At 41.3% G+C, this 21,603-nt stretch overlaps 1 protein-coding gene and 1 long non-coding RNA gene across 2 annotated transcripts; one reads left to right on the top strand and one right to left on the bottom strand.

Annotated features, from left to right (window-relative positions):
* Nucleotides 1-1,348: 1,348 nt before the first annotated feature.
* ESM1 (endothelial cell specific molecule 1) lies at nt 1,349-12,622 on the bottom strand. Its single transcript, XM_080373131.1, has 3 exons — nt 10,755-12,622; nt 6,617-6,772; nt 1,349-3,374 (listed from the first exon to the last, which is right to left on the bottom strand). The coding sequence occupies exons 1-3, from the start codon at nt 11,053-11,055 to the stop codon at nt 3,274-3,276; spliced, it is 558 nt and encodes a 185-aa protein (XP_080229257.1). The 5' UTR covers nt 11,056-12,622; the 3' UTR covers nt 1,349-3,273.
* LOC308057039 lies at nt 3,382-21,569 on the top strand. The gene is made up of 2 exons (XR_013925099.1): nt 3,382-6,108; nt 17,443-21,569. It is a non-coding gene; the product is annotated as an uncharacterized lncRNA (long non-coding RNA).
* The last annotated feature ends 34 nt before the right edge of the window (nt 21,570-21,603 follow it).

Genomic DNA, 21,603 nt, shown 5'->3' on the forward strand with positions numbered 1-21,603 from the left:
GCCCAGGCCAGTTGTGTGAGGTTCAACCAGGCTCAGTGCCGGGTCCTGCCCGTGGGTCACACCAGCCCCTGCAGCGCTGCGGGCTGGGGGCAGGGGGCTGGGAACTGCCTGGGGGGAAAGGGCCTGGGGGGGCTGGTTGGTGGCCAGCTGGGCATGAGCCCCCCGTGTGCCCAGGTAGCCAAGGAGGCCAGCAGCATCCTGGCTGGTGTGGGAAACAGCAGGGCCAGGGCAGTGCTGTCCCCCTGCACTGGGCACTGGCGAGGCCGCCCCTCGACTCCTGTGTTCAGGTTGGGCCCCTCACTGCCAGGGGGACGCAGAGGGGCTGCAGCGTGTCCAGAGACGGGCAGGGGGCTGGTGCCGGGGCTGGGGCACAGGTCTTATGAGGAGTGGCTGAGGGAACTGGGGTTGTTTGGCCTGGAGGAAAGGAGTCTGAGGGCGGGACCTGACCATTCTCTACAACTACCTGACAGGACGTTGTAATGAGGTGGGTGTTGGTCTCTTCTCCCTAGTAACAAGCAATAGGACAAGAGCAAATGGCCTCAAGTTGCACCAGGGTTGGTTTAGATTGGGTATTAGGAAAAATTTCTTCACCAAAAGGGTGGTCAGTCATTGGAACAAGCTGCCCAGGTGAGCAGCTGAGTCACCATCCCTGGAGTTATTTAAAAGACATGTAGATGTGGCACTTGGGGTCATGGTTTGGTTGTGGACCTGGCAGTTCTGGGCTGGTGGTTAGACTCGATGATTTTGAGGGTCTTTGCTAACCTAGATGATACTATGATTCTATGATTCTGTTTTATGACTGAGGACAGCTGCCACGCAATAGCCTGAGGAAATGCAAAAGCATTTTATAAATTTGATGGAAAACAGAAAAAATATCCCCCAAAAGTTTGCAGTCACTCCTTTTTGTTTCTTCTGACTTGCCAAGTGTGGATCCACAGGTGACTCCTTTATTTTAAATCAAACAGTGCCAAGGAGCTGCAGTCACTGCACCAGGGCTAAATTGTCCCTGGCATGGTGGTGGTCAGGCCAGCAAGACGACTCCCAAAGCCTTCCTGCTCTGGGATTGGCCAGGGATGGGCTGTCCCCCACATGCAACCTGGATTCATTCACCTCATTTTGGAGGTGAATATGATTGAAAGTTATGGCCACAAGCCATTCTGAACACAGGCCACCACTCACCTTCAGCAATGAAGAATGGTGCCCAGCAAATTAATTTAAATAGCTGCAACCATTGTGACCTGTTTCCATGGATTTGGCAGCAAAACTGTGACTAGCCTGCATGCACCATGGCTATGCCATCACCAGCCATCTTACTCTGTCATTAACGGATAGACACAATAGACAGTGATACTTTCAGTTGTGTTTTTTATTGAATAATAATAATCATATACTTTTTAAAACCAACCAGCTTATTAGATTTACATTCAAGAACTCGTCATGTCATTTATGACACTTATTGCAGAATAGTAATAATGTATGTAAATATTTACTACATTCTTTAAATAATTCTCTTCAGTCTGCTGAAGGACCATGGGTTTGATCCTGCTCTCACTGAAATCAAGAAAAAAATCACTTTTGATGTCAGTAGATGAGAATCAGTATGCTTGCTTGTAAATATCCCAAGATAATATTACTGCCTCTCAGACCCAAACATTCAAATACAGGTTAAAATGTGGTATATGCTAGTTTGAGATTCATGTTTACTTGTCTCCAATTATCGTATCAAGAGAGCCTGCCCTGTCATACTGACATTTGTATGTCTACTGCTATCGTCATCCTCTTGTTCTAGAGCAGCACGATTCAGTGCTAGTTTCCCAGGTGACAGCAACCTGCTTCCACCAACGCTGGCTTTGGATCACGATTTGGACTTCGTAAAGGTGTTGGAGTTTCTGTTGTTTGTAGTTTTTAAAGTATGCTTTCAGATCCTGCATACTTTGGCTGCAACGCTGTGTGCTCTTTCTTTCACTGAAGTCACTGTCAAAGCTCACATTGATTTCAAAGGAAATACTAAATTCAAACCACATTTGCAATGAGAGTGCTCTGCATTACGAGGCAGTTCCTAAACAGATGCGATCCAGGTTCACCCTGACACAGCTACATCAATTTCCATTATCTGAGGATCCAGTTGTTTCCAGACATATCGGCAAATCCATCTCAGTGCAGATTTTTATGTTACAAGTATACCATCCAGTCTGGACTGAATGAGGGACTGCCACTGTAATGTATATAAGTTATTCTCCTAGCTCTAATGGGACTTCTTGCTTGTGCAGTAAGAAGCAAAGGACTGGGTACCAACATACTGTAGGCTGCGGCTGCACTACCACTCACTGAGGGTCCAAGTCTTCCCTACAGTGGGCCAGATAAACTCCCTGTGAGTCACAGCTGGGCTGCAGCTAGCAAAGAAAATGGAAAGTACAAAGGTCCGTTTGCTGGCCTCTGACTTTTTATCCCCTCTTCTCCGAGAAATGCAGACATCACCTTAATGGCACCAAAGTAGCTGCTTTATAGAAACATATATTTAAATAATGCTAGGCAGCTTTCATTTCAGGTCACCCTCTACAAGTCTGTATAGTTTCATAAGCTGCTGTTTCTTTGTACGGTATTTAACTTTTGAAGTCTACTTCATTACCATATATGATGTCTGCAGTGTCTTGGCTAAGTTATTCACAATATATAAACTGAAAAGCTGGGTGTTTTCTCACTGAAGAAAGGTGTATTTATCTCTGAAGAATGGTCACCAAACTTCCAAAAAACAGAAAGTTACTAATAACTAAAATTGGCTTATTTAATTCACACTGTTGTGCTCCTACATTATTCTTCTTCTTGCGATTCAGGATTATTGCTTTCTATCCTGGGATTTGTTGCTGTGCGTTTATTTCATGTTGGCTCCACACCAGTAGTTTCACTCACCCAAACTGTACACTGAATTCAGTGAGAGCTTTCCCAGCCTCAGGCTGCAAGAGTCAGCCTCTGGCATTATTTAAATGAGGAGGGCTGAATCATATTGGTTTTCTAATATTACCATACATTCAGGAATCCACAATACATTTCTCTGCTCAAATACTTATCAAAACAAGTATCAAAAATCATAAACACTGTACAGTCTATTTTTCAGTAAACATTTTGCTCATGAAAAACAGAATCACAATTGGCCTTCAGAGGTTACATTTTCATATGTTACAGATCTACTTTTGTTCTTAAAGTGTGTTGTTGCATATTCAATAATCTGTGACAAATGCATTCACTTGAAAGTCTTATAAGTGTAATTAAGTATCAGCGAGGATTTAGCCATTTCATTACCGGAGAGCGAATAGCTTTTTCCTTAACAAGTTCCTCTTTTACAGAATTGCCATCCCCTGATGCCATGTCATTCTCTGAAAATATACAAAAACAAAGGTGGATTTCATGAAAATGAGAGAATAAAAAAAAATTGTCCTGCAGCAATGTCCCTGATTTTGGGAATACTTCAGAAAAATCTTAGCTGAAAAACCTTGCAGGAATTTCTCTGAATGCTTCCAATTACCTAGTTGCAAAACTTCTGCCAAATTATGGCATAAGCCAGATGTGCTTTCTAATAGTTTAAGCATAAGGCAGGTGATTTGAGTTCAATTTCCACTTCTCACAGTAACACTCCATTGTGACATGGGACCAAGCAGCATATCCTCAATAGCTATAGCAGTAAAGTAAATATGCCTGGAATTTGTTTACCTAGAATTTAGTACAGCCTTTGACACAATTTCCCAAGCATTCCTCTGGATGGACTGGTGGCTCATGGCCTGGATGGGTGTGCTCTTTCCTGGGTAACAAACTAGCTGGACGGCCATGCTCAAAGAGTTGTGCTGGACAGAGTTAAATGCAGCTGGCAGCTGGTTGCAAGTGGTGGTGTCCCGGGCTCAGTATTGGATCCAGTCCTGTTTCATGTCTTTATCAACAATCTGGATGAGGGGATTGAGTGCCCCCTCAGTAAGTTTGCAGGTGACCCCCAGCTGGGGGGAGCGTTGATCTGCGGGAGGGCAGGAGGCTCTGCAGGGGGTCTGGGCAGGCTGGAGCGATGGGCCCAGGCCAGTTGTGTGAGGTTCAACCAGGCTCAGTGCCGGGTCCTGCCCGTGGGTCACACCAGCCCCCGCAGCGCTGCGGGCTGGGGGCAGGGGGCTGGGAACTGCCTGGGGGGAAAGGGCCTGGGGGGGCTGGTTGGTGGCCAGCTGGGCATGAGCCCCCCATGTGCCCAGGTGGCCAAGGAGGCCAGCAGCATCCTGGCTGGTGTGGGAAACAGCAGGGCCAGGGCAGTGCTGTCCCCCTGCACTGGGCACTGGCGAGGCCGCCCCTCGACTTCTGTGTTCAGGTTGGGCCCCTCACTGCCAGGGGGACGCAGAGGGGCTGCAGCGTGTCCAGAGACGGGCAGGGGGCTGGTGAAGGGTCTGGAGCACAGGTCTTATGAGGAGTGGCTGAGGGAACTGGGGTTGTTTAGCCTGGAGGAGACTCAGGGGGGACCTTATCACTCTCTACAACTACCTGACAGGACGTTGTAATGAGGTGGGTGTTGGTCTCTTCTCCCTAGTAACAAGCAATAGGACAAGAGCAAATGGCCTCAAGTTGCACCAGGGTTGGTTTAGATTGGGTATTAGGAAAAATTTCTTCACCAAAAGGGTGGTCAGTCATTGGAACAAGCTGCCCAGGTGAGCAGCTGAGTCACCATCCCTGGAGTTATTTAAAAGACATGTAGATGTGGCACTCGGGGACATGGTTTGGTTGTGGACCTGGCAGTTCTGGGCTGGTGATTAGACTCGATGATTTTGAGGGTCTTTGCTAACCTAGGTGATACTACAATTCTGTCTTCTGACTGAGGACAGCTGCCATGGAACAGCCTGGTGCATAACACTAAACTCTCTTAAAATTTATCCACTTTTTCAGTTCCTGGCTGACACTGATTCCTGAGCTATGGGTGAGGCCATGTGGTATGACTGGCTAGGCTTGGAGAAAGTATGCTGGCTGCTGCCCTACTCTGAAGGTGGTCAAAGTGCAACACACAGGAACACCCCTGGCACCATTAAGTTTACTAAGGTATACGTAGCCATAGTGTTTTTATAAAACATACAGGCCAGAAACTCGCCTGTTTAAAATGCAGAAGCATACACTGCTGTACTAATTCACTGAGGATCTGTCCTAGATGCTAGAGTTACCTCTGAAGACCACTATTAAATGAAACCCTGTGTGATCATTACATGCAGTACTACCTACAGTGTCCCTGGTCTACTTCCAGTGATGGAATTCTGAGGGCAAGAATCAGTGCAAAACCTTTGCACAAGTCAAAAGTACCATTTGTTCCTATGGGATCAGGATCTCATCCTGGCTGGGATCAGACAATCTGCTAAGTATTAAGGCAGCAAGAAGGTTTGGGACCAAAAGCAAGAAGGGAGAGGAAAGGAAAGAAGGAACTAATGAAAGGTTGCTACTTGGTAATTGGACTATAGGCTAGATACAGAAAAAAGCAAGACAGGAGCATTTTTTCCATGTTATTTCAGCACCATTATTGGTAATAAACAAAACCTAGAAAGGCAAATTGCACAATCATGTAGAAAAATATGAAAGGATCAGGACAATCCATTTCACAAAGGTTTTTTTCAAGATCATTTTAAATGTGGTATGAGCATAAGCTGAAGAAGTTTGCTTCTGTGTAACTTTCTCTAAACAGAGAGCAGAGCAAAGATAAATCATGTATTAAGGAAGCAAACTTAGATAGGTTAATACAGCAGGAGAAAATCAAAATAAGGCACATGAATTGCATTTGGAGGAGAAATAAAATTCAAAGACTTTTGGATTAAATCCTAGAAAAGCTCCCAGCATGTCTAGGATTAAACCTCTGATATTTATTTAAAATCTTTAAATTTGTATTTATTTGTGTTTAAATTTAAACACTGTTAGGTCAAATATACCTCAGTAACATCAGGTAGAGAATAAAAGGGGAAGAAATTTTAATTTCAGCTTTAGAAACTTCAGTGTTCTCTCCTTCTTGCCTCAAAACCACTCCAGTTTCTCATGCACCTTATTTTATTTTTTTTTTTTTAATTTAGGAAAGATCTGTTACACACTTCAGACATAATCTTAAAGGTAAGAACTCACTCCAGAGATACTGTGATAAATGCCTACAACAAAACATTTCATAAAACAATTCATTGACACCTGAAAACATATAAAGCTCTGTTTTCATGGAAAAAAGATGTTATTTTTACCATATATCAGCCAACAGTAAATGCAACCTAGTGAAATCTTATTCTACACAAAGCAGCTACATGCATTGCATCAGAACTGACTAATGCAAATCTTAGCATAGCCTCCCATTGCACAGGTGACATTGTACTGCTAGCGCATGCAAAAGCTGAGAAGTATTTCACCCATTTTAGGATTTAAAAATGTTTTTACCGTGTGTCACAGCTCACCTAATTTCTTGCCTTGTGTTAAAGGAGCTGCCAATAAGAAAAACAAACATACCTTGTGCTGTTAGCTATTTGCACAGCTCAACCAAGGCACACATCACTCACACACAGCATGCGCAGCATGATACTAGATCATGTACAAGGTGATTTCTGCCAAAATCAAGTGCCCCACGAAGTCTTACCTGTGTGTGAAACTATTTTTCGTCGATTTGGAGGCTTTGAAGCAGACAGTTGAAAAAATGGGAACTTCAAACACTTGCCAGTTACTCTGTCACAGATGCCAGAGGGACAGTTGCAGGTTTTCCTGCATTCCATTCCATAGGTACCATAGGGACATTCTGAAAAAAAAAGTAATACAGCAAAGCAGACCTCAGCGATGCAGGTCAGCTGCCAGCACTCTTAATAGCTGGTCTGTTTATATCCTTAAAAGTGGAAAACCTTTGAGTGGAGGTCAGCTAAAGATTAACTACAGGATTTCAGTATGCCAGTGTAACATGTAACAATACTTGTTACAAGTATTTTCCAGTTCTAACAAACCTTGACACACATCATATACATAATTTCTTTTCTTATAACTTATTTACAATGTCCTAACAGTAATACTCTGAAAACTCCTAGTACTAAAATGCAAATTAAAGGCAATATGAATATGTAAGTATGTAAACCTAGAAGATGTAGTTTTAGATTTATAAAAGAAGACTTCAGAAAGTTCCTGAATTCACTATTTGGGCATGATACTATCTGACTTACATGTCTGTCATGATTTAGAGCTGGTTATTGCTGGTGCTGGACTGCTTGTGGTCTGGGCCACTGCACATAGGCTTGGTGGAGGCTGCAGCCCCGATCCTGAGGAGCTATCCAGCAAACACACCCTCCATCTGGCAACACTCCTGTCTCTTTCCGAAGAACCTCCCCCTATCCAAAAACTTCTCAGACAGTAAAGGTCTGCCTTCCCATTGCAGACACCAAAAAGCTCACCTACATCTCCAGCCTACAGAATGAGTATGCTTTGAAGGGATCACTGGACTTAGGCTGCTGCCTGATTATACTGCATCTGATCACATACCGCCCCACATCGAATCTCCCATTCCTGAGCAAGCTGGTAAAGGAGAACTTGAGGGCAGCTGTCAGAATGTGACCAAATATTTAAAAAAAAAAAAAAAAAAAGTCAGGTGCAGAGTCAGGTGCAGAGGATTTGCCCCATCCCATAGCCGACATGTATCACATGCTGGATTGCATAACTTCCCAGAGGTTTAAACCTGTGGTCACAGCCCTTGTTTTCATCTGCCTTGCTGTTGAAAAGTATAACTTTCCAGGGCCATACCTGAGGAGATGGAGAAAAGGAAAATCCAGATCCAACATCCCCTTTCCAAACCCCCAAAGAGACCATCCCAAGGGAAGTTTGGGATGTCCCAGGAGAAAGGTCTTTACGCTCAGGCTGTCTTTGCCAACCGAGGGTACATGGTCACCTTAAACAGCAAGTCCTGGAGGCTTTCCAATTCAACTCCTAAGGGCAGATTAAGAACCGTTCAGGACTGGACCAAGGATCCAGCCAGCCCAGGCTCCCACAAAACACTTAAGGAAGATGAGCATAGTAAGCAGAAATGATACTTGCCCCCTTATATGCTCGCCATTTTCAGCGCTGGAACCTCCTGAGCCAGACATATTTATGTGCATACAACACCCCACACCAGGGTTATCCTTCTCAGTTTTTCCAGTCTCCTCTTGAATCAGTGCAGATATTTAGTTTTGCCTAGGTTATCTGAGAATCAGGCTAATACCTCAACAAGAAACCAACATTTTACAATTATATGCATGTCCAATGGGTATATTTTTATAAATAAAAAGCATTGGAAAATCAATGACTTCCCCACTAGGGAATGCACAGTGAATCCCTCCAGCCTGGAGGACCTCATTGAGCTTCACCATACTCCCCTTCCCAAGCAAGGATACTCTTTGATCTGCTGTTTGTCCACATAACACAAAAACAAAATCCTGCTAAAGCAAAACAGTTTTTGTGTGCACAATCCTCCCTGAGGGACAAGCTGAGAACACACAGCACATGGAGCATTAATCTGCCCACTGCAGGTGCTCAAGTCGCTCAGCCCAAGAGGTGGGATGCAAAGCTGTGCACAACAGCATAGAAACAGGTCTGAGCGCCAAGCACTTGGCTCTGTGTGGAGTAATCCCGGCATTGACGCTGCTCTTCAGATTTGATGAAATTGACATCTAAATCAATATTGCTGTTAGAAGGTTTTGTTTAGCAGGAGCCTGCTCCTAAATAAATTGCAAATAGCTCCCAGAGATCTAGGGGAAGCAGGAGCAGGTTCTCTGCTGTGACAGTTATACCTCAAGTTTAGAGGTTATTTACTGATAAAAGTGCAGAGCGCTAGTCTTCCCTAGTCTGTTTTGGACAATAATGACATTGCTATTGACAACAATATGATGCAATCTTATAATACTAAAAGTACCCAGAAAATTACTCTGAAACATATACTGTCCATGTTTTACCAACTTTAGAAATCAGAAACTGAAGAACAAAGAATTCAAGTAATTTTTCCACAACTTCAAAGTAAATCAGTCACCAGCTACCAGACAGAATTTATCCATTCTGACTCTGAATTATTACAAACATGAAAATTATTAAAATGAGTGAGTGGTCTGGTATCATAGCTATAAATGGATATATAAGATAACAACATTTGGCCCCATAATTTGCCTGATAAAATTCACATACATATATAGAGAGATTATAATGTCTCAGATCTGAGATGAAAAAAGAAAAAGAATTAGAAATTACACCTATAATATTTAGTGCAAATAAATATATGGGGAATATAAGCCTTAAATACCAGTTTACAACTCTAAGTCAAGATACAGCTTTATTTAAATCAACAAGAGTTTTTCCACAGATTCCCTGGGAAAAAAAAAAAAAAAATGACTTTACATTTTCTACAGAGCTTCCAAGATTCAGCTACAGGAATTCAGACCTCATATTCCCAATGTTTCTTTTTTCCCATTTAAAGTGTGTATTACAAAGAAATTCCTGTGAGGACAGTGAAAAGTATATAATCATTCAAAGGAGCTGTTAAAAAATTATAGGTGGTATTTTGCACTGCAGTAATTTTTAATAAACTGAAGATCAGTCAGCTATGTCTGTAAAATACTCTTCTGATGAGTGTATCAAGGATATGATCTTTATGCATAAATTCTAGTCTTTATAAATGAAAGTATTATTTTGGGTTTCACCCTCAAATAGGCACATGATTTTGTTTTTAAATGCCAATGTAAATAAATGTGTGCTGTATGTGACTCAGCCTGAATGATTTTTGCAGCATCTGATCCTAAGTCATTACTTTAACTAAGGCTATTAATACGCTTGATATTTAACTGCCAAGACATCTCCACTTTTAAGGTTGTTCAAAGGCATATCTATACCTGCTTTCTGGAGTGGTACGTGAACACAGGGGAAAACTCACTGCATTCATGCTTTGCAAAGCCTATTTTAAAAATTATTCATTTAAAAATAACTTTGATCCTACTTCTTAGTAATTTAATACCTCCTGTCCTTTTAAAGATTTTCCTTTTTGCATGAAGTGAGGATAGGTCTTAAATGAAAAGTGCCATTATAGTCTGTGACTAAAGAAATCAATGCAGCATACCTGGAATAAGATGAGAGCAGTGGCTGGCTGTTCATCTCACAGTCAGCTCCTGTTCTGTTATTCCCATCTTTCAGGCAGAAGCATCTCTGCCTCCCCTGGCCACATCCCCAGAGTAGCTGAGCACCTCAAAAGCAGGACTGAATTAAACACCACAACATCCCCAGGCACTGGGCAGTGCTGTTACCTCCATCTCCCAGACCCCAGAAAGAGCACCTGGTCCCTGGGCAGGCAACTGGCAGTGCCCACAGGAACTTCACCCCAGGGAGAGCATGGCAGGGGCAGGGACCCCATGACAAGGATGGACTTGCAGGATTAAAGTCTTTGCAATTTATAGAAACCCACCCACTAAATTAGTAGAAGGATCAGGACTAGCACCTGGGTCTCCCATGTCCCAATCAAAAATTTCACCTCCGAGCACACTCCATTCGTATTTCCTCACACACGTCCCCAAGTCTGAACAATATTCTCACATTAATAACCCTGTCCCTCCTACATGTAACACCTTTTAATACCAGCAGGTATTTTTAACTTTCTTCCTGGCTAAGGGCTGAGCTGGAAAAATCCCATTTTAGACCTTTCAAGCAGGAGGCAAGCTCTATACATAGGTTGCTTGCTGCCAAATTGCCACAGTGGGTGCATGCAAAGTGAATATTATTACCTTTGCAGATACCAAATTCATCACCAAAGTCATCCTCCTCAGTGTAAAACTGGCACTTCAGCCCAGGACCACACTTGACACCATCCATACCCGAGACCGTACGATAGCAAGTCTCCCCCAGAGCAGCTGCACACACTCTGCAACAGCCACAGTCATCCAGCACTGTTCGCTTACAGCGCAAGGTACTTTTGCATGCGTTACTGTCACAGGGCTCGGGACAATCTACTGCGTATTTCGCACTCCAAGCAGTTCCAGCGTGCACGGGCATCAGGAGGAGTGTGAGAAACAGGAAGCCCTTCATGTCTTGCAAGGGTAAATGCTCCGTCCCAAAGAGCAGGCTTTAATGCTCAGCCTGCTGGTGCCGTGTGCCGAGGGAAACAGCGGTACAGAATCCAAAGTGGTAGCTGCACACATCAGCCTACAAGTTTATGAGCTTTATACAGTGTGTTGCCCACATGCTGCACCGTCGTCAGCTTCCTCAATCCGGCAGCGCTGCTCCTGCCAGCCTCCGTTGTTTCAGTTTATGAAATCCAGGATGAAGGTTGGATTAGCACTCTGCTGCCATCCAGGAATTGAAAAGCCTGAGCTGATGTAATCTGTTATGTTTAGTTGGTTGTTTTGCATGAAGACTAAAAACTCTCTCACATCCGTCTCAAATGCTCAAGGACATCTGCCAAAAGAAAAAAAGGGAAAAAAAAACCCACAAAAAACCACACACAACTGGGAAAGAAAAAAAAAAAAACAAACCCTGACTAGGTTGCATACCTTCCTGTAGGACAGGGATCACTCTGACACCAGGCACATTGCTGACAGGACAGCTCTGCCTCACTAACACAGCACATGCAGCCTCAAGAAAATCACTCTGAATCATCTCGTTGCTGAAAGAATAAACTTTAAAAGAATAAATCTTTCCCATCCCCTTCAAGGGGATGTGGACAGTTACTTTAATGAACAAAGTGAGATCATGCCATTTAACAGCCGAGCTCAGATGTGGTTTTCCTGCCTGCATTAAAATTATATTTTTTAATCAGTATTTAGGTGCAGATGAATTAAACACTTCACTCAAAGTTACTTCACTCAAAATTTACTGCTAGAACTAAAATCAAGCCAGACAGAAACCAGCATTTTATGGGATCTTCCACAGGAAGTTCAGGAGAACTATCAATGAGCTGCCCTGACCTCACAACTAAAGGGGGAAATCCCCATCCATCACCAGCACCGTCTACACAGCCTTAACATGCATCCAGGAGGGGCCAATTCTCCTCCTTTTTACACCTCTTCTATCCTGATCAAACTTTATGGGATGCCCTGATGTTCCTCTTCAATGAAATCAGTGTAAATAAACAGATAATAAGTCTCAGCTTCACCCGTCCCCCCTCTTAGATTTTATTCACACTGCCAAAGACTTGACAAGAAACAGCAAACACTTGAAGAGTTCAGTGAAACAGATGAGCCACCAGAGAGATTAAAACTTCTGCTCTAAAGAAAGTTCTACAGAAAAGGAAAAAGGAATAAAGCTAGTCATAAATAAATTTCTGAATACCAAAAGTTGCTGTCACTGAAGTTAGTGGGAACCGAATCAGACTAAACTTGTGTGTGATTGGCTTGCCATTTGGGAATCCTGTGTCTTCAGCGGGCTGAGGACACTGCCAGTGTCTGCCAAATAAAATGAAGGGCTATGCTGGAAATACAGGAGAGCAGGAAAGCCTTTTCTTCATGAATGCAAACGAGAACTGATAGATCCAAAACAAAGTGCTTAACTCCCCTCTTGTGAAGAAGATGAGAAAACCAACATACTGTATGTTGAGTAGGTTATTCATATAGTTCTGGCAGATGTAGATGTAAGAACCTGGACAGGATAGGATAGGATAGGAGAAAGAGAAGGCAGGGCAAGGAAGGGCAGGGCAGGGCAGGGCAGGGCAGGGCAGGGAAGGGAAGGGAAGGGAAGGGAAGGGGACCTAATATGTTCAACCCATGTGAAAGGGAGATTACACTCAGGCAAACATTTGCAGCCATCCCCATCCATCTTATATAGTGTATATTTACTGGAAATACAGTTCTAATCACAGTTGCCACTTGGGAGATGTTACATGCAGTAGCTCATGCCTGGTTTTACACGTAATTTTGGACCAATCGGTGAATTTAAAGTGTAAAAATTAAAGCATTAGGTTGAAGTCTTATATAAACCAACAAAGTGCTATTGGTAGCCATGAGGTGACAGCAATTAGCAGTAGCAGACAACTTCATCTTCAAAATCCAATGCAACCATCTTCTGGGAAGTGAAAGGAATTGTTCAAACATGGAAATGAAGACTGCAGCTATAACCCAAGGAAGAACATAAGTGCAAGGTTATAATGAGCAGATAAATTAGAAATGGATGTGCTACCCCTGGCCCCATCACAACTGTAACATAGCAAAGGCTGGTTAAAAACAAAAAAAAACCAACCAACCAACAACAAAAAAACCCACAACTCACCACAACTCAATACCTCCCCCATAGATCACAGGTCAGCAAAGTAATGTAAACCACTGTCCATTTCTGCTGGCATTAGCATCAACTAAAATTGACATTTGTTTATATTAATAGGTCAGGCTTTAATCTGTAGGGTTGAGAAGCCTATGTAAACCCTGCTGGGCGGTCCCTCAGTGGAGAGAGGCTAAGCTCGATCAGAGGGCCACAGAGCACAGTGAAGGGCAATAAACATTTCAGTCCCCTGGCCAAATCTGCTTACAAAGTTGAAACAGCCCAAAGAAGCAGGTTGCATACTTAGTGCATGAGACTTCACAGGTCTGCAGCTGTAAGGAGCGGGAAGGCTCTCCCTTAAGTCCTTCCCTTAGTTTTCCCTTATGTTAATTCACACCTGCCCTTAAATTCATACCTGCTTGTTCACTCAGTGGAGATAACAGAGGAGTATGCAGACCCAATCCACACATGCATTTAGGCATTTATGCCTGGTAGTAAACATCAGCTGGTAAAATCCTGTTCTGTGAATATATTTAGGAAATGCTCCTTGTATAAAACACCAAACAAGATCTGAAAGGGCTACATTTCACATTTGGGTTTCTCACAGGAAAAATGTCCTAGGGAGATGATAAATAAAAAAATTACACACAGATGTGGTGAAGAAAAGAAATTGTAAAAGAAATCAGCACACTCCCCTAGCAACTAGCCAATAATATTTGGAATAAGATGGAAACTGTATTCTCTGCTTGGAGCTGGAAGCCAAAGTAAATTATTATAATGGATCAAAAAATACATATAATGGAAGAAAAAAGAATGAACAGTTAAAGGTCTGGCTTACTGTACAAGTATTATGGAGGAAGCAACGATATTATGACCTTCCACACTGTCCACTCATTAAGTAGTGAAATAAATCTCATGTCACTCTCTCTGATTTTAATGTTTCTTTGTTGTTTTACCTGTTGAATCCATTAAGCTTTTCTTTCCAATGAATAGCTTGATCCTGTAAAGCCCTGAAGTAAGCTCTCTCTTGAAAACTGGTGCAATGGTAATTAATGAAGCTTCCCCAGCTATCAACAGCAGAAAATTTGGCACCATTATTTAAGTTGTGGTATAAGTGTACTTTAAATATGGAAGGTTTTCTGGATCAGATCAGAGCTAATATTTTTTTTCCAAATGTGCAGTATAAATTGTCTTAGTGCCAGTTTACATCATAATTACATCATCACATATAATGTTTGGCATTCCTTCTAGAAGCAGAAAAGATTTCAACCCTTTGGTTCAACACTTAACAAGGAAATGAGCAATCACTGGTTTAGTATCAGGGAGCTGTGAACGATTTCCAGCTGAATACTTCAGAGTGCATTTTTTCTAGTTTTTTTGCAAATAATCCATTTTTCAAGCAAAAGCAGCTTGTGTGGGGGTCTTGAGGTTGTATTTATACCCTCTGAAAAATTTGACCCCACCTGTTAAAGATCCCCATGAAATGACACACCTCATGATACACATTATTAATTGGTGCTGATACATGGGAGCCATCTATTCATTAGGCCAGTAGTCTAAGGCTTTGGTCATTTTATTCTTTAGATAGAGAGAGTAACATTCACTTCAGTTCTTCTGAACTTAAGCATTCTGGCCACTCTTATTATCCAGTCTTCTGAACACATGAAGTCAGGATAAGCAGGAAACATTAATATCTCTTTAAACATAGGAAAGATTTTAATGCATGACCCTTGTTGCTCGTTTCCAAAAGGCAGTCCCTAAACTAAAAATATGTTACCATACATTCCTGAATGATCCAACCCTTTCCCAGGCTTCCTTTACAAAAAGCCGTAAGCACAATGCTATATGAGAATCAAAGATTCAAAGGGAAACACCGAAAGGAAGCTGAGCTGCAAAGTCCAATATGAAAAGCCAGAAATAGGAAGTAAAAGATAAGAATCAGGAAAGTGAGATAGCAGCAAGGACTCCCCTTTGTATGATTTCTTTTCTTGTATCTTTTCAATGAATTGCTAATTACTCTTTGTTTTAACTGTAACATGGCAACTCAACTTCACTCTGGTAAAAATAGATGCTTTGGGACATTTCCTACTTGCTGAAGGCAAGAGGTGCTTACATGTTTTCTCCAGGCAGACCAGGTGCTATGCACAGGACCGGGTAGGCTGGTTACCTTTGCACACTCAGGAACTACTATAGAAATGACTGGATATGGTGGGGTTACTCACAGAGAGCCTCAGGAACCAGAGCCATACATAGCTTGTTCAGAGTATACTAAAAATATACTTACCCATTACTTCACATTACAAATACATGGCGTGTCCAGCCTGGGATCTGGAAGCCAAACTGACTGAAAGTAACTTCTGCTCTGAATTTCCTCCCTTAGACCTGTTCATACAAATGGAGCTGGGCACTTTTCAGGTCTGTGCTACTGAGTCCATGTGGCACAGCCCTGTTCCTCAACGGGTCACGGTCATGGCCTAGCCTGATAGAAGCTTCTCTGCATTGTGTCATTCCTGCACAGTGTGGCTATTCCTAGTGATTTTACAGCCACTGCAAATATCTGTGTAGCAGAAATCACTGGCTTTCCCTCTTGGAGAACATGTTCAAGAAACAAAAAACATCACAGAGTGGTGGAAAAGCTCTACTACATGGCAACATGGGTCAATTTTCTCCAAAGCAGGCAAGTTCCAGTTTGTCACACACAATAAATAGGCAGTTGATATAAGTTGGAAAAAATAGATTGGGATTCTATTATGCTGAAGTCTTTTTTACTACTTCCAAATCATCTACTTTTCCTGAGGAAGAAAAGAGTTTCAGTGCCCAAGCCCTCTAAGATCTATATTAGAGAGTTTCTAAAAAGTACAGGAAAGTCACATACCTTCTCTGTACTTTAGAAAATCTACTTCTCTGAATACAATACTAAATTTGACTGACCACTCACAGCCCAAAACAATGCCCTGCTTTCACACATCACTACCTTATCAGCAGTTTTGTCAGTAGCAGTTTCTTTTGTGAGATCTCTTGGTCCTAGGAATCTAAATCACCCTGATTAAGCCATATGTCCACCTAGGGAAAAAAAGCCTTTCCGCATAGAAAAACATCTTCACTATTTTTCACAGTTACTAATTTTCAAGAATTTGCAAAAAAAAAAAAAAAAAACCAAACCCAAACAATTCCAAACCCTCTTCCAGGAATCATCTTCAAATATTCGGTTTCTTTATCAATAAAACAAAACAAGATGTGAATGATGGTTCTTTGCATGCTGTACTTAGGTGTGCAAGTGTATATATTCTGCCCATATGCAGGTATGCAGCTTTAACGTTGAGATAATGTGAAAGATATTTCGTCCCTCACTACTCAACATAATAAACTGAGGTAGAATACACATTCATTTCCCTATTGCCATGCAGCCTATCCTCTCAGTAGTTCTCTGCAGAACTAGAATAAAACATATTAGACTGAAAAAAGCATTTTCATTAGTTTTGTTGGGACATAAACAGTAATACAGCAGTCAGTAAAATGACAAATATTGTGAATTTTATCCTTTCCCTACTCAATGTGAATGGCAATTGTACTCTGACTCTATCATTCCCTGATAACTAAGCCAAATTCCCATTTGAGAAAGGTTTGTTCTTGGTTACCTGTGCAGGATCTCGAAATGCACCATTTGGTTTTCAAATCCTAAGTATAAATTTTAGAATCAAATGTTTTTTGACTGGTGAGGAGTATCCTTTTACTCTCAACTCAAGCTGATTTTGATCTCTGCTCTTTAAGGAAAAAAAAGTGACATCTCTATAGATAGAGCAATAGAACCATATCTAAGTATTAATGTGATTTCTACTTTTCTGTACTAGAACATGTTTTTGAAAACCTTGTTGCAGTTCAGTAGTGCTATTGTCTTACAAGGTTTCTGCAAAAGTTTTAGCTATGCTTTATATATAGTTCACACTTGAATAAGTAGCTATTTCCTGTAATGAATGACAAAGCAATTAGAAGCTCAACTTTTGTGGTACTCTGTGTGTTCTAATAAGAAAATTTGTCATTATGTGTGTAAAATGTTGTTTGATTTTGGGCTAGGTGTCCTTATGAGCTAATATTTCTATGTAACCTCTGCAATATTGCCAGAATAATGACCTTTACATTGGCAGAGAAAACCAGTTTGAACTAATCCATTTAGATCCGCAAAATGATCAAATTTGTATCAATCATCTTTTTTTTTTTTTTTAGAAGAAAACTCTCTTCCTTTTCATAAGAAACCATCTTTGGAGCATAAACACTTTACAGGATAATTACATGAACCCAGAAAGGCCATAAGAGGACTTCAGCATCTCCTAGTAATAAAGCTTCAGGCAAGAGCTAGCCAAAGGCTGCAAGGAGTAAGGACACCAACAGGAACTATTAGAAGAATTTTCCGCCAAGTTACTTTCTTTCCTTAGGATGACTGGCTGTTTTATCCTGGCTTCTCTCTACCACGCAATCTCTCCAGCTCACCCTTAGTCCTCACTATGCTGGTTTTCTTCACTGCTGACATCTTCATCTCTTTATGTAAATGTGTTCTCTCTCTCTCTGATTTACATGTAGCTTTATTCTTTGCGAGTCTATGCCACAAATAAAATATACCCTAAAAATAAAAGTGGAACAAGACTGTGCCACTTCAGCCCATCTTTATTGCTTTATTTTGTTCGCAGTCTTCACATTTTGTCCATCTTGTCTATCCAGACTGAAGCCTTTTTGAGACTTTGGGATAACTAGTGCAGAGCATTCTTCAAGGAGACTTTTGACAGTTGGTCATCAGACATTTCCATGCTATATGCAATTGATAGATAATTCAGTGAACAGGTTTGGACATAAATTTAATTAATATCTTGGCTACCAAGTCTTGACACCAGTCAAGGTCTCCCAGAACAATGCATTTGGAGGGATCTAGCACAGGTCCATTTGTTTCTCCAGGGTGTGAACAGGCTTTTCACACATGTACATGCTTTTTACATCCTTTGCCCTTTGCCTCATCAATCATATGGCTGTATTTTCACATATTTGAAAATATTATTATTTTTTTCCTCTGGGGTATACATATTTTGGGTGAGCACTGACCCGGTGATGTAAATGCTCTGCCACTCTTTTCATTTATCCTTTCAGAAAAATGCTGGGGAAAAAATTGAGTAAACTATTCAAAGCTGCAACTGTTTTTCCAAATGATGAATCTGAGAGCCTGAATGTGTGATTTCTCCATACTGGCATATTCTACTCTTTTGCTTTATCTTGTCATGGACTGACCGTGGGTTATTTTTGAAGTTACTTGTCCCTGACAGAGTAAACTATTTAAGCAAGCAGAATTTCTGAAATAGTTCACAATCAGTATATTTTCTTAGATTATTTAATTAAAATCAGATAGTACTGATCATCCCCCAATCATGTTCTAATTGCCAGCCATGCTGTATCACCTTCACTATTCCAGAAGTTGGCCTATAATGTTCTAGACTTCAAATGTTGGCCAAGTGCTGGCTAAGTGTGTCATCCTGCCTGTCGAGAAGCTGCAAAGGGGAGCAAGAGGAAGGTCAGCTGCAGATGGTTGTTGACAGTAGGAAACAGCCCCCAAAGCTGTAGTACACAAGATATTCCCTCGTGTGGATCCCATGAGGGAATGGGGCCAGAACTGGTCAATGGTATCTTCAGTTATGGCTTTAGTGGCTTTTTCTGTTTCATAAAATGAAAACTTGTTTTTTTCATTTTATAAAGCATTGGTAGTAAACTAATAAGTCTGTTTTCTACAACAAACATAGAGGGAAAGGACTTTTTGTTTATTTATTGCCTAAGATAAGTGACTGAAACAGGACTTAGGAATCACTGGCTGTGCCCATTGAAACCCACCCGGAGTTTCATCTGACTAGCTGTGTTTGGCTAGGCAGATGAATACTGCCCAGGATGGCTAAGCTGGAACCAAGCATCATGAGAAGGGAAAACCCAAACCCAACACAGCTGGTGGAATAACACCCTTCTGAAAACCACTGTTGCAAATATGAATATCAAAACTAGTCACTGTTACCATGACCCTGACTGCAGTAACTATGTGCGGGACAAACAAGGGGAGGGAGAAAGAGGCCTGGAAGAGAAAAACTTTGAATATCCCATTAGAATTGAGTCTATTTCTTACATTTTCTTATCACCAGCTGTCTTCTTACCTCATGCAGATACTTTCAATACTTCTGCATGATGAAGCCAAGACCACCCAATAAGATCAACACCATTGTTCATAAGACAAAATACACAAACTGACTTTGTATAATTCAGTGCACTAATGAGCAGTCCCTGTTAAATCTCACTGTGGTACTGCCTGGCAGCAGAGTCTTATTTCACAGCTCCATAAACAAATTTACAGGGCAGCAAGTTAACTCAAACCACCCATTTCCACATCAGGAGGAGCACAAACACCACTGCCCTCCAGCTACAGAGGTGATAAAACCTGAAGCTGGGGTACCTTGAATCATGAGCACCACAGCCCCCTGTATCACACTTTTCATCACACTCATATTTTCACGTACTCCTGTTTTGTTGTAGAGGCATCCTCAAGATAACCTGCAGTTAGAACGCGTCCCTTTGAAATATGGCAGAAAGAAAATAAGCTATGCAGCAGTATCAGCAAGTTTATCTTCTGTCCCTGTGTTTGTGAGATCTTTAGTGCTGCAAGTATAGTTGCTGCCTCCACATTATTCTTTTCATTATGATGTGGATTGTACACAGTAGGAATCTATCGACAAGGTCTGGCTGGAAGACAAGATTTCTAAGGCCCCACCTTAGAAGACAGGGCTTCTCATGGTCCCCAGTGAAAGGAAGTAGCGCAAGTTTTTCCACAGCGCTCCATCAGCACGCCTGAAACCTCAGTTCAGAGAATACTCATGTGCTCAGTGTGACTATTGTTACCTGAACTCTGCTAAAACCAGTGCTAGGACAGGACCATGGCTTTTGGCACAAGATGTGGGTGCCCTAGATTTTAATCAGTGAAAGCCACATCACTGTCAGAGTGGTCCATTGCCATTTGAAAATTTCGGGGGGTTGAAATTTTCCAGATTTCAATCCAGAGCTCCCTCTTCTTCTCATACATCTGCTTTTATCTATTACCAAGGGGGCTGAAAGGATGTGTGATGTGGCTTTGGTTGTAACAGCTTGAGATAGGGATGTTTCAAGTAACCTGGACACTACATCCTGATAGGTAACATCCTCTACATGGGTTCAAGATAACCTGAACAAACAGCCATGTGCCATTTATTCATTTAAAGGGAAATGGTTAATAAAATACACCTGAGTAGTATTTTTTAATGACAGCAGTGATTAAGAGTAATTAAAGTAACATTTTCTTTCATTTACTGATGTCACTGTTTTAATTATTGCTTATCTTAATTTTCTAAATGGCTGCAGACAGGTTTGATATTTTATTGAAACAAAGGTTTTGTGAGTGTGTGTTAACATGGTAAAGTTTCTTGCTTTTAACAAACATAGACAAGAATGAACCCTGTGAAACGCCATTGCTTATACACTGAATCGAATCGGTGCCTTTTGAAGTAACTAAGATCTGTTCTATTTTTCATTAAAATAAGGGCTTTTTTTGCTCATCTTTCTGTGGTTTCCTCTTTGTCATGACAAGGATGTGGATCTTGGTACAGCTTTTAGACTCAATGACTTTTTGTGAAATTAGTGGCTAACTTTCAATGCACGTTTCACAGCTGATTTCAACAGCTTTGAAGCAACCTGTGCCACTTTGAATTGAATTACAGCTAAATGTACCATACTTGCAATCTTCTAGGTATTAATTATTAAATATTATTAGTCAATCCAAAAAGAGCTTCATTAGATGATTGTGGGGTTACGCACATACTAGGATGGAGGTGTCTGAACCATCTGCTAGATTGTTAATGAGATGAGGATACATTTTGGAAACTAGTATATCATAATTAAACGATATAACAGACATATTAAAATAACTTGCTGTAATTTATCTGACTACGGTGAACTGACCTATTCAGACTTTGAAAGAGTCCTCTGAGTTTACCTTTATTTTTCTTTGGCAAGTATCCAATAAAATTATCATCAAAATCTGATGGCTTGCTTTGTTTTCATTCTGTATTCTAAATATTTCTTCCTGATGCTAGATTGAGTTGCCCAGAAGGAAGGTTACTTTTACAGCTTGCTAGATGGCAGGCAGTTCTGTAGTCAGAAGATAAAACAAAGACTGAGCAGGAGCTGCAGAGGCAATCCATGTTCCAAAGATATCACTGCACTTTCAGAAAACAACAGTTGTTGACAATAGATGATGCCACCCTCTGTACTCAGAACCAGAAGTATGTTGTTGGTTTTTTTTTTTAAAAAAAAACAGATTCCCAAATTGAACAT

Source organism: Falco punctatus (genome assembly GCF_963210335.1).
Source record: "Falco punctatus genome assembly, chromosome: Z".
NCBI lineage: Eukaryota > Metazoa > Chordata > Aves > Falconiformes > Falconidae > Falco > Falco punctatus.

Coding starts and splice junctions, on each gene's coding strand:
- ESM1 (XM_080373131.1), bottom strand. CDS start 11,055: ATGAAGGGCTTCCTGTTTCTCACACTCCTCCTGATGCCCGTGCACGCT. Junction 6,773..10,754: donor TGAATTTGGTATCTGCAAAG/GTAATAATATTC, acceptor TTTTTTTTTCAG/AATGTCCCTATGGTACCTAT. Junction 3,375..6,616: donor AAAAATAGTTTCACACACAG/GTAAGACTTCGT, acceptor GTATATTTTCAG/AGAATGACATGGCATCAGGG.